Here is a 13,206-nt window from a genome sequence, read left to right on the forward strand (position 1 = left end):
AGCTCCCAAACCATCTCCAAGGTATGGCAAGCTATCACTGGCAGTTACTAAAGCAAAGAGGTCAGCATTTATATCAGAGGGGAATGGAGAACTACCAACAGCTAAGACAACTCGGTATGGAAAGCTCTAGGTGACAAGTAGAACACTTTAACCCTTGAAACAACAGAGCAAGTGATATCTGCACAGCTACCTGGAAGGCAAAGCAGATTCATCCAGTGCAGGGGCACATGTAGCCAGGCACCCAATCTTCTGACCCCAAAGGGGACATTTCATTGAGACTGGCGTTGAGCATGTCAGTCTCAACAAACGGCTCACTGGAGTAGAATGAGTCGTCAAATTCATTAAGCGGCACACGTCACTTATTGAATTTGGCACATCTTCTGAGTGGTGTGCGCCTACTTGTGCCTTGCCAGAATTGCTATTCAGGGTGACTGGAGTAACATTTCTGGTGGACAAAACAGCAACATTTTTAATGAAGTTGGCAAACCCCGACAAGCTTAGACTCCTCCACAGCTCCTTTCGGTGGAGTTGCTTCAAAAGATGTGACTTTTCAAAGCTTTTACACCAAAGGACTCTAATAAAAACTTTGATGAATCGGCTCCATAATATGCTGGGGGGGTGGAATGGACACCACCAGAAGCAATTGCACAGTGTACCATTTAATGGCAGTCATGGCTACGTCTTTTAATAACTAGATCAACACCTCTAGTGTCCCTCCTCACTGAATCTCCACCTGACAGCTCCTCAGCTTCCTTCCTCTCTGCTGCTGCTGAATCTCCACCTAACTTGCAGGATTCATGGATCCTCAGTGTCCCTCTTCCCTGCTGCTAACTCTCTACCCACCAACCCTGTATGACATCTTCTCATTGCCCCTCTCCCTGCTGCAGCTTATTATATGCCCACCGAGCCTGACAGCTCATCAGTGTGCCTCCTCTCTGCTGCTGCTGAATCTCCACCTATCTCGTCTGATTGACAGCTCGTCAATCTCCCTTCTCCCTGCTGGTACCTCATGTGGCTCAGTACAAGCTGCAGCCATCAGTCAAGCTGGCTGGGCAGAGACTGAATATGCTTTTAGCTACTTTTCCACTTTCAAGAGTCAACGGATTATGCAGTCAGTCTAACATGGACTTTCAAAGTAAGTACACCAGTCTCATAAGGTCTAAGAGATCTAGGCATGCAGTCTACATTGTGACATGTGATAACAGATCCACTGGCGGTTTCCCATTGTGTGTTTGATTTCTCATTATCTTCTTGTATCATCCGGGGCAGCCATAATTGTGTAATTAGGGACACCTTAGATTGAAGAAATAACGTTATATCTGCTTGAATGTGAGCACAGCATCTCTGATCTCCCCCTCCGTGGAGAAAGAATCTTCCCAAAACTCCCAAGATTCCGATGTGAAGTTATTAAATCCCAGAAATGAATCCCCCCTTCCCCCGAAAGTGTAATGGTTAAACTTTCCCTCCGAGAGTCATTACTTTCACGTATGAGAATGTTTGACTTCGTGACATTTCCCAAATGGAAGAAGAAAAAAAAAAGTCCATGGGGGCTGGGTAATAGAGGGTCGGGGGGCTGGGTAATAGAGGGTCGGGGGGGCTGGGTAATAGAGAGGGGTTAGTACTTGTGCAAAACCTAAATTGTTTAGTCAGCGGTCTCTGATTTCTTTTTATTGGAGAAACTTGGACCAAGTGGCACAGAGGCGCTTCCAATAAGTAAATGGTTGCTGAACACAGCGGGGTCTTAAGGTTACAATCATTTTGGACACAGAGGACCCTCTGGAGGCATAAATAGATCAGATCCTCCTTTTCCTCCTCACCAAGTGTGCAGCTGCCAGCAAACGCAGGTGCCACCGTCTCCCCAGGACAAGACTTGTAAGTAACTTTCCTCCTGAAAATCAGCAATAATTTCATCTATTTTTACGCAGGCAGATGTAGCAGAGCCGAGTCCGTCTTTTAAGACTTTTGCCTAAAAACCTCAACTCGTTATAACAAAAGGATATGCCTGACTACACACTCGGCTCTGCTACATCCATCCACATTTCTATGGAATCTGAGCGGAATACTGATTCCAGGCAGATTGCTGTTAATTAAACCAATGGCAGATGTTTTCTTCTATAGATAAAGATTTTTTTTAACATTTTTTTTTCTTTCTTCTTTTTTTTTTCTGCAGAGAGAGAAGATGATTCCGTGGTGTAAAACCTACAAAGTCGTCCTGACTGTGTTATCGATCGCGGCGGGTTATTCCAGCTGTCTGCCCCTAAGGGAAGATCCGATTTGCACCGCAGAAGAGATCGCGAAGTATAGCATCGTCTTCACTGGGAAATGGAGCCAGACGTCCTTCCCCAAACAATATCCCCTGTACAGACCCCCGGCTCAGTGGTCGTCATTGTTGGGTAAGTGACCAGCCATGGGATATATATATATATATATATATATATATATATATATATATATATACTGGAGGGTGTCGATGTGCAGAGCAGAAGTTATCAGTTACTTATGGGCAGCTCCATCTATAATGTAAAAGGATAAGGGGAAAAGGGGAAATAACCTGCACCGTCATCCTATAATAATCACAGGACAGAAAACTGAGACCCTCAGCTCTGCTGCATCTGAAAAAGTAATTCTCTCTCTGCTACATGTCAAAGTATTCTGCTTAGTTACATCTGTCAAATATCTTCTGCTACATGAAACATAACCCTTCTGCTTCTGAAAATCATGTCTCTGCTACATCTCTACATCCACACTGCTCTGCTACATCTCTATATCCACACAGCTCTGCTACATCTCTATATCCACACAGCTCTGCTACATCTCTATAGCCACACAGCTCTGCTCCATCTCTACATCCACACAGCTCTGCTACATCTCTATATCCACACAGCTCTGCTACATCTCTACATCCACACAGCTCTACTACAACTCTATATCCACACAGCTCTGCTCCATCTCTACATCCACACAGCTCTGCTACATCTCTATATCCACACAGCTCTGCTACATCTCTATATCCACACAGCTCTGCTACATCTCTATATCCACATAGGTCTGCTACATCTCTACATCCACACAGCTCTACTACAACTCTATATCCACACAGCTCTGCTACATCTCTACATCCACACAGCTCTGCTACATCTCTATATCCACATAGCTCTGCTACATCTCTATATCCACACAGCTCTGCTACATCTCTATATCCACACAGCTCTGCTACATCTCTATATCCACAGCTCTGCTACATCTCTACATCCACACAGCTCTACTACAACTCTATATCCACACAGCTCTGCTACATCTCTACATCCACACAGCTCTGCTACATCTCTATATCCACATAGCTCTGCTACATCTCTATATCCACACAGCTCTGCTACATCTCTATATCCACACAGCTCTGCTACATCTCTATATCCACACAGCTCTGCTACATCTCTACATCCACACGGCTCTGCTCCATCTCTACATCCACACAGCTCTGCTACATCTCTATATCCACATAGCTCTGCTACATCTCTATATCCACACAGCTCTGCTACATCTCTATATCCACACAGCTCTGCTACATCTCTATAGCCACACAGCTCTGCTACATCTCTATATCCACACAGCTCTGCTACATCTCTATATCCACACAGCTCTGCTACATCTCTATATCCACACAGCTCTGCTACATCTCTATATCCACATAGGTCTGCTACATCTCTACATCCACACAGCTCTACTACAACTCTATATCCACACAGCTCTGCTACATCTCTACATCCACACAGCTCTGCTACATCTCTATATCCACATAGCTCTGCTACATCTCTATATCCACACAGCTCTGCTACATCTCTGTATCCACACGGCTCTGCTGCATCTCTATATCCACACTGCTCTGCTACATCTCTATAGCCACACAGCTCTGCTACATCTCTATATCCACACAGCTCTGCTACATCTCTATATCCACACAGCTCTGCTCCATCTCTGTATCCACACAGCTCTGCTACATCTCTACATCCACACAGCTCTGCTACATCTCTACATCCACACAGCTCTGCTACATCTCTATAGCCACACAGCTCTGCTACATCTCTACATCCACACAGCTCTGCTACATCTCTACATCCACACAGCTCTACTACAACTCTATATCCACACGGCTCTGCTACATCTCTACATCCACACAGCTCTGCTACATCTCTATATCCACACAGCTCTGCTACATCTCTATATCCACACAGCTCTGCTACATCTCTATATCCACACAGCTCTGCTACATCTCTATATCCACATAGGTCTGCTACATCTCTACATCCACACAGCTCTACTACAACTCTATATCCACACAGCTCTGCTACATCTCTACATCCACACAGCTCTGCTACATCTCTATATCCACACAGCTCTTCTCCATCTCTGTATCCACACAGCTCTGCTGCATCTCTATATCCACACGGCTCTGCTACATCTCTATATCCACACAGCTCTGCTACATCTCTACATCCACACGGCTCTGCTACATCTCTATATCCACACAGCTCTGCTACATCTCTACATCCACACAGCTCTGCTACATCTCTATATCCACACAGCTCTTCTCCATCTCTGTATCCACACAGCTCTGCTGCATCTCTATATCCACACGGCTCTGCTACATCTCTATATCCACACAGCTCTGCTACATCTCTACATCCACACGGCTCTGCTACATCTCTATATCCACACAGCTCTGCTACATCTCTACATCCACACAGCTCTGCTACATCTCTATATCCACACAGCTCTTCTCCATCTCTGTATCCACACAGCTCTGCTGCATCTCTATATCCACACGGCTCTGCTACATCTCTATATCCACACAGCTCTGCTACATCTCTACATCCACACAGCTCTGCTACATCTCTATATCCACACAGCTCTGCTACATCTCTATATCCACACAGCTCTGCTACATCTCTATATCCACACAGCTCTGCTACATCTCTGTATCCACACGGCTCTGTTGCATCTCTATAGCCACACAGCTCTGCTACATCTCTATATCCACACGGCTCTGCTCCATCTCTGTATCCACACAGCTCTGCTACATCTCTGTATCCACACAGCTCTGCTACATCTCTACATCCACACAGCTCTGCTACATCTCTACATCCACACAGCTCTGCTACATCTCTACATCCACACAGCTCTGCTACATCTCTACATCCACACAGCTCTGCTACATCTCTACATCCACACAGCTCTGCTACATCTCTACATCCACACAGCTCTGCTACATCTCTACATCCACACAGCTCTGCTACATCTCTACATCCACACAGCTCTGCTACATCTCTATATCCACACAGCTCTGCTACATCTCTATATCCACACGGCTCTGCTACATCTCTGTATCCACACAGCTCTGCTACATCTCTATAGCCACACAGCTCTGCTACATCTCTGTATCCACACAGCTCTGCTACATCTCTATATCCACACAGCTCTGCTACATCTCTACATCCACACAGCTCTGCTACATCTCTACATCCACACAGCTCTGCTACATCTCTATATCCACACAGCTCTGCTACATCTCTATATCCACACGGCTCTGCTACATCTCTATAGCCACACGGCTCTGCTACATCTCTGTATCCACACAGCTCTGCTACATCTCTATATCCACACAGCTCTGCTACATCTCTGTATCCACACGGCTCTGCTGCATCTCTATATCCACACAGCTCTGCTACATCTCTATATCCACACAGCTCTGCTCCATCTCTGTATCCACACAGCTCTGCTACATCTCTGTATCCACACGGCTCTGCTGCATCTCTATATCCACACTGCTCTGCTACATCTCTATAGCCACACAGCTCTGCTACATCTCTATATCCACACAGCTCTGCTACATCTCTATATCCACACAGCTCTGCTCCATCTCTGTATCCACACAGCTCTGCTACATCTCTACATCCACACAGCTCTGCTCCATCTCTACATCCACACAGCTCTGCTACATCTCTACATCCACACAGCTCTGCTACATCTCTACATCCACACAGCTCTGCTACATCTCTACATCCACACAGCTCTGCTACATCTCTATATCCACACAGCTCTGCTCCATCTCTATATCCACACAGCTCTGCTACATCTCTATATCCACAGCTCTGCTACATCTCTATATCCACACGGCTCTGCTACATCTCTATATCCACACGGCTCTGCTACATCTCTATATCCACACAGCTCTGCTACATCTCTACATCCACACAGCTCTGCTACATCTCTACATCCACACAGCTCTGCTCCATCTCTATATCCACACAGCTCTGCTACATCTCTATATCCACAGCTCTGCTACATCTCTATATCCACACGGCTCTGCTCCATCTCTATATCCACACAGCTCTGCTACATCTCTGTATCCACACAGCTCTGCTACATCTCTACATCCACACAGCTCTGCTACATCTCTACATCCACACAGCTCTGCTACATCTCTACATCCACACAGCTCTGCTACATCTCTACATCCACACAGCTCTGCTACATCTCTACATCCACACAGCTCTGCTACATCTCTACATCCACACAGCTCTGCTACATCTCTACATCCACACAGCTCTGCTACATCTCTACATCCACACAGCTCTGCTACATCTCTACATCCACACAGCTCTGCTACATCTCTATATCCACACAGCTCTGCTACATCTCTATATCCACACGGCTCTGCTACATCTCTGTATCCACACGGCTCTGCTACATCTCTATAGCCACACAGCTCTGCTACATCTCTGTATCCACACAGCTCTGCTACATCTCTATATCCACACAGCTCTGCTACATCTCTACATCCACACAGCTCTGCTACATCTCTACATCCACACAGCTCTGCTACATCTCTATATCCACACAGCTCTGCTACATCTCTATATCCACACGGCTCTGCTACATCTCTATAGCCACACGGCTCTGCTACATCTCTGTATCCACACAGCTCTGCTACATCTCTATATCCACACAGCTCTGCTACATCTCTGTATCCACACGGCTCTGCTGCATCTCTATATCCACACAGCTCTGCTACATCTCTATATCCACACAGCTCTGCTCCATCTCTGTATCCACACAGCTCTGCTACATCTCTGTATCCACACGGCTCTGCTGCATCTCTATATCCACACTGCTCTGCTACATCTCTATAGCCACACAGCTCTGCTACATCTCTATATCCACACAGCTCTGCTACATCTCTATATCCACACAGCTCTGCTCCATCTCTGTATCCACACAGCTCTGCTACATCTCTACATCCACACAGCTCTGCTCCATCTCTACATCCACACAGCTCTGCTACATCTCTACATCCACACAGCTCTGCTACATCTCTACATCCACACAGCTCTGCTACATCTCTACATCCACACAGCTCTGCTACATCTCTATATCCACACAGCTCTGCTCCATCTCTATATCCACACAGCTCTGCTACATCTCTATATCCACAGCTCTGCTACATCTCTATATCCACACGGCTCTGCTACATCTCTATATCCACACGGCTCTGCTACATCTCTATATCCACACAGCTCTGCTACATCTCTACATCCACACAGCTCTGCTACATCTCTACATCCACACAGCTCTGCTCCATCTCTATATCCACACAGCTCTGCTACATCTCTATATCCACAGCTCTGCTACATCTCTATATCCACACGGCTCTGCTCCATCTCTATATCCACACAGCTCTGCTACATCTCTATATCCACACAGCTCTGCTCCATCTCTGTATCCACACAGCTCTGCTACATCTCTGTATCCACACAGCTCTGCTCCATCTCTATATCCACACAGCTCTGCTACATCTCTATATCCACACGGCTCTGCTACATCTCTATATCCACACGGCTCTGCTCCATCTCTATATCCACACGGCTCTGCTACATCTCTGTATCCACACAGCTCTGCTACATCTCTACATCCACACAGCTCTGCTACATCTCTGTATCCACAGAGCTCTGCTACATCTCTACATCCACACAGCTCTGCTACATCTCTACATCCACACAGCTCTGCTACATCTCTATATCCACACAGCTCTGCTACATCTCTATATCCACACGGCTCTGCTACATCTCTATAGCCACACAGCTCTGCTACATCTCTGTATCCACACAGCTCTGCTACATCTCTATATCCACACAGCTCTGCTACATCTCTGTATCCACATAGCTCTCTACAGCACTGCTACATTTCTACATCTGTATAGCTCGGCTACATCATTATATCCAAATGGCTTTGCTCCATCTCTATATTTGTACATCTCTATTATGTTTCAATATCTGTATAGCTGTACTATAAATACTTTGTCACTGTAGCTTTGATACATCTGTATATCATTATAGCTCTGCTACTCCCACAATGTAGTAACAGGTATATATCAAAATTCATTATTTATCCCAGGATCGCTGCAAAATAAGTATAGTACAAATAAAGTAAAGTAATGATATAGGATCAACAATGATGAAGAATATTAAATGAGTTTTCCATTTTTAGCAACTTCTTTAAAGGGAATCTGTCACCCAAAAATGGCGTATAAACTAAGGCCACCGGCATCAGGGGCTTATCTACGACATTCTGTAATGCTGTAGATAAGCCCCGGATGTATCCTGAAAGATGAGAAAAAGAGGTTAGATTATACTCACGCAGGGATGGTCCGGGTCCGGCGCCTCCCATCTTCATACGATGACGTCCTCTTCTTGCCGCGACTCCTGCGCAGGAGTACTTTGTCTGCCCTGTTGAGGGCAGCGCAAAGTACTGCAGTGCGCAGGCTCCGGGAAAGGTCAGAGACAGACAAAGTGCGCCTGCGCAGGAGCCGCGGCAAAACAAGAAGAGGATGTCATCGTATGAAGATGGGAGGCGCTGGAGTTGGTCCACACTGCCCATTGGACCGGACCACAGTGGGACCACCCTTGGGTGAGTATAATATAACCTGTTTTTCTTATCTTTCAGAATAGATCAGGGGCTTTTCTACAACATTACAGAATGCTGTACATAAGCCCCTGGTGCCGGTCGCCTTAGTTTATAGGCCATTTTTGGGGTGACAGATTCCCTTTAAGATGTTCTTCAGACATAATTTCACAAAAAAACAAAAATGGGTCTAGCAAAATTTAAGTCATCTTTCCAAAATTGTGGGTAAACAACATTGTTTCAAGCATGTGATGCTCATTGAAACTCACCTGTGGCAAGTAACAGGTGTGGGCAATATGAAAATCACACCTGAAACCATATAAAAAAGCGAGAAGTTGACTCAATCTTTACATTGTGTGTCTGTGTGTGCCACATCAAGAATGGAGAACAGAAAGAGGAGAAAAGAACTGTCTGAGGACTTGAGAACCTAAAATTGTTGTAAAATATCAACAATCTCAAAGTTAAAAGTCCATTTCCAAAGATCTTGATGTTCCTTTGTCCACGGTGCACAACATAATCAAGAAGTTTACAACCCATGGCACTGTAGCTTATCTCCCTGGGTGTGGACATCAGAGAAAAATTGATGAAAGGTTGCAATGTCGGATAGTCTGGATGGTGGATAAGCAGTCCCAATCAAGTTCTAAAGGAATTCAAGCTTTTCTGCAAGCTCAGGGTGAATCAGTGTCAGCGCCAACTGTCCATCGACATTTGAATGAAATGACAGGAGACCTACGAGGACCCCACTGCTAACACAGAGACATAAAAATGCTAAAGTGCAGTTTGCCAAAATGTATGTGAGTAGGCCAAAACCCTTGTGGGAAAGCGTCTTGTGGACAAAGGAGACCAAGATAGAGAACATCATTCTACTGTTTATGAAAATGGAATGAGGCCTACTAAGAAAAGAACACAGTACCCAATAGCATAATTAACTAAGGTATTGTGTCTGAATGAAGGTTTGTTTTACTAAAATGCTGTGGGCATTTCAGAAAAAAAATTCATCTCAAAGCTGGCAAGTCTTCTCCTCACTCGCTTCCTTTGAATGACAAGTCTCTCCATATATGTGTGTGTATAGGGAGAAACCTGTCACTCAAGGGGAGAAGGTTGAGGAAAAGCCACCAAGGACTGTCCTCTTGGACTAGTCACAAGAGCCACAAAGTCCCTGAATAGCCTTTCAGAGTAAAACATACCTGGCAGAATATATCTTCTGTCAGGTTCTTTCTAAAGAGAACCTGTCACATCGTATTTGCAGTCTGATCTGTAGACAGTCTGGTATAGAGAAGGAGAAGCGGAGTAGTGTAGGGATTGTACTCACTCAGGTGCATCAGGAGGAAGACAGGAGACTCGTTCCTTTCAAAGTTCATATGGGTTTATTTGCTTCATAACCCAGAAAGCACCAACAGAAAGGAAAAAAACAGCCTTTAGGGCAGGCAAAAACAAAGCATTAGTTTCCATAGCACAGTCCTCTACCTCCTCCGAGAGCTATGTGGGAGTTCCTGCTCTCCCAAGACACCAACAGCCACTAACTCACATGGCCAGGTCACATGACCCTGACCTCACACAAGTCTTTGCAGGATCCTGCTCCCTCAGGCCTGTGGGTACACAGGCTCAGGTAATGTCCAGATACACAAGAAGACTTCTTCCTCTCTGCACACATACCATGGAGGTCTCCACACCTCCAGCCACAGCCCCTGTGCCAAAACAATAGCCTCCATTACATAAGCTGTAATCAAACCCACAGGGGTGGTATATGGGTAACCAGACCTGCCCATCTCTCATAGCTACCCACAATCTGGACCCAAATGCACTAAACGACATCTTAGTGCTCACGTGCACTAAAGCAAAATACTCCAGGTTGCATCGCAGGGAGCAGCCATCTCTGCAACACATACCTCCCATCGATTATATGGCCATTAGCCTCCTTACATACCTCCCCCTCTTCCTAAAGCCATGGTAATTGGCACCTTCCATTACCCAACCAGAGACCCTACTGGGTCGCCTTCGGACGTAAATCCGTTTATCAAAATCGGGCTTTGTCACTGACCCATTTTGGACTAGTAGGTTGTCTCAGTCCGTCACCTCCTCTGACAGGGTTGCCCCTTTGTCGGACCACCCTCATCCCCGGTGGTCAGTATGGTGTTGTGATTCCCTTGGTCCCATACCTTCTGTCTGGTCTGACCCTCTGTTACCATGTCCGCTACAGGGTCTCATGCCTAGGTCAATCAGCATTGAGCTAACACTAGTCACTAGTTCTAACTCTTCCATTAGGCCACCTTCGGTTGTCTCTCTGTTGGCAATTTCGCCTATTGTCTTTGTTACCCAGAGAGCAGTCATTCCATTTATCTTCAGGTTGGGTACGTCCACCCTTTAAAGAACCCTTTCATCTTTCCATACCACGGGTTGAAAGTGGCCGCCATCTTCTTCACATTTCCTGAAGCTGTTTATTAATTTGCAGTCTCTAAAGTCTTAGCAGCTCTACCTCTCTTAGTTATGCCACCCGATATTAAAGGACCATTTGGATATTCCTAAGGCTTTCCATTGATCCAACATTGACGAATGGAACAATCCCATCTTCACCAGCAGCCTGGGCTTTGTCATCAGCCGGAATCCTCACTCTCGCCACACCAGATCTATTCATGATTTCCTGCATCACTTTTCCAAGTCTCCCAATGACTTTCCTCACCAGAATTCTGGGCACTTGAACGATGTCTTCCACAAACCTCAGCTGACTTTGAGCTTTCCTTGTATGCGCCAGACATCGAGCGGCTTCCTTATTCCTCAACAGGATGATCTGTTTTGTGCAGAGGCAGTGTCACTCAGGATAGCCATCCGCTTCACTGTGACTTCCCTAGTCGACAGTATGACCAACTGCCAAGTCTTTGGAGCCCAGTTCACACTACAAGCCTCCACTGCCTTTCATAATGCCTCATGTACAGGCTTACTGGCACACGCTTCTTGCACGTCTTCGGGTAACTCTACCATGCCCTGGAAGCCACTTCTTTGGTCAGTGTCTCCAGCTCACTCCCCTTCATTGTGATCAGATCGGGAGGGCGCAACAGTTCATTCTGTAGAGCAGAGAGCTAATTTTCTCCTTCGCCTCATTGGGGGACACAGACCGTGGGGTGTATGCTGCTGCCAATAGGAGGCTGACACTAAGTGATACAAAAAAAAGTTAGCTCCTCCCCTGCAGTATACACCCTCCTTCTGGCTCTCAGCTAACCAGTTCTTCTTGCTTAGTGTCTGTAGGAGGCACATGGGTCTGTTTCAGACCCCAACGTTTCATCGACCATGATGGCATGGTGAATTCTTTTCACCATCCAGGAGTCCTTCCGTGCTAGATGTCAGCCTATCTCCCTGTCTATCAAGGGTCCTAGGCACCAGGCTTCAGCAAGGCACACCTGCAAGCTTGCGGATTCGTCCAGTCCGCATGCATTCTTGAAGCATTATAATTGCCACACTTCCACAGATGTGAGTCTGGGCAGGCGGACTCTGCAGGCCGCGGTGGCGCACTTGTAAGTAGCGGTTACACAGGGCCTGATCTATTGTTGTCCCCACCCAGGGACTGCTTTGGGACGTCCCACGGTCTGTGTCCCCCAATGAGGCGAAGGAGAAATAGGGATTTTTGTGTACTCACCGTAAAATCCTTTTCTCCGAGCCATTCATTGGGGGACACAGCTCCCACCCTGTTTTTAGCTTATGCTTGTTTTTTTAGAATATGACATGCTATACGCTCATATATTGTTATTGATCTCCTACTGCTTTTGCACCAAACTGGTTAGCTGAGAGCCAGAAGGAGGGTGTATACTGCAGGGGAGGAGCTAACTTTTTTTTGTATCACTTAGTGTCAGCCTCCTATTGGCAGCAGCATACACCCCACGGTCTGTGTCCCACAATGAATGGCTCGGAGAAAAGGATTTTACGGTGAGTACACAAAAATCCCTATTTTCTGTCCATCCATGTGCTTCTGGAGCTGGGCCTTAGCCTCCTGCTTAGTCTCCTGCTCACTCTTGAGTTTTCGGTGAACTTTATCCCACCTCCCTGCCAGGCAGCACAACTTGTCCTCTCTCTGGAGAAGCTCCTGCTGATGCTTCTCATTGGCCTCTCTGATGTATGCGACCTTCTCCTCCACATCTGCGGACAGTTCCCGGAGGTCTTGTTCAATTTGTGTCCTTGCTTTCTGCACTGAAACCAGTTTAGACTCCAAGGCAGCGATTTCCTCAGCCTTCTGCTCTTCCAGACATTTTAGTTCGC

General features: G+C 46.3%; 1 protein-coding gene across 1 annotated transcript in view; it reads left to right on the plus strand.

The window, feature by feature from the left end:
* The first annotated feature begins 1,679 nt into the window (after positions 1 to 1,679).
* The window catches only part of SPON2 (spondin 2), a 33,835-nt gene continuing 22,308 nt past the window's right edge, over positions 1,680 to 13,206 (plus strand). Inside the window, exons 1-2 of the mRNA XM_069744915.1 lie at positions 1,680 to 1,872; positions 2,171 to 2,393. Of these exons, the coding sequence (XP_069601016.1) occupies positions 2,180 to 2,393 (214 nt within the window). The 5' untranslated portion in view covers positions 1,680 to 1,872; positions 2,171 to 2,179. The remainder of the gene's footprint in view (positions 1,873 to 2,170; positions 2,394 to 13,206) is intronic.

Source organism: Ranitomeya imitator, chromosome 1, assembly GCF_032444005.1.
Source record: "Ranitomeya imitator isolate aRanImi1 chromosome 1, aRanImi1.pri, whole genome shotgun sequence".
NCBI classification, from domain to species: domain Eukaryota; kingdom Metazoa; phylum Chordata; class Amphibia; order Anura; family Dendrobatidae; genus Ranitomeya; species Ranitomeya imitator.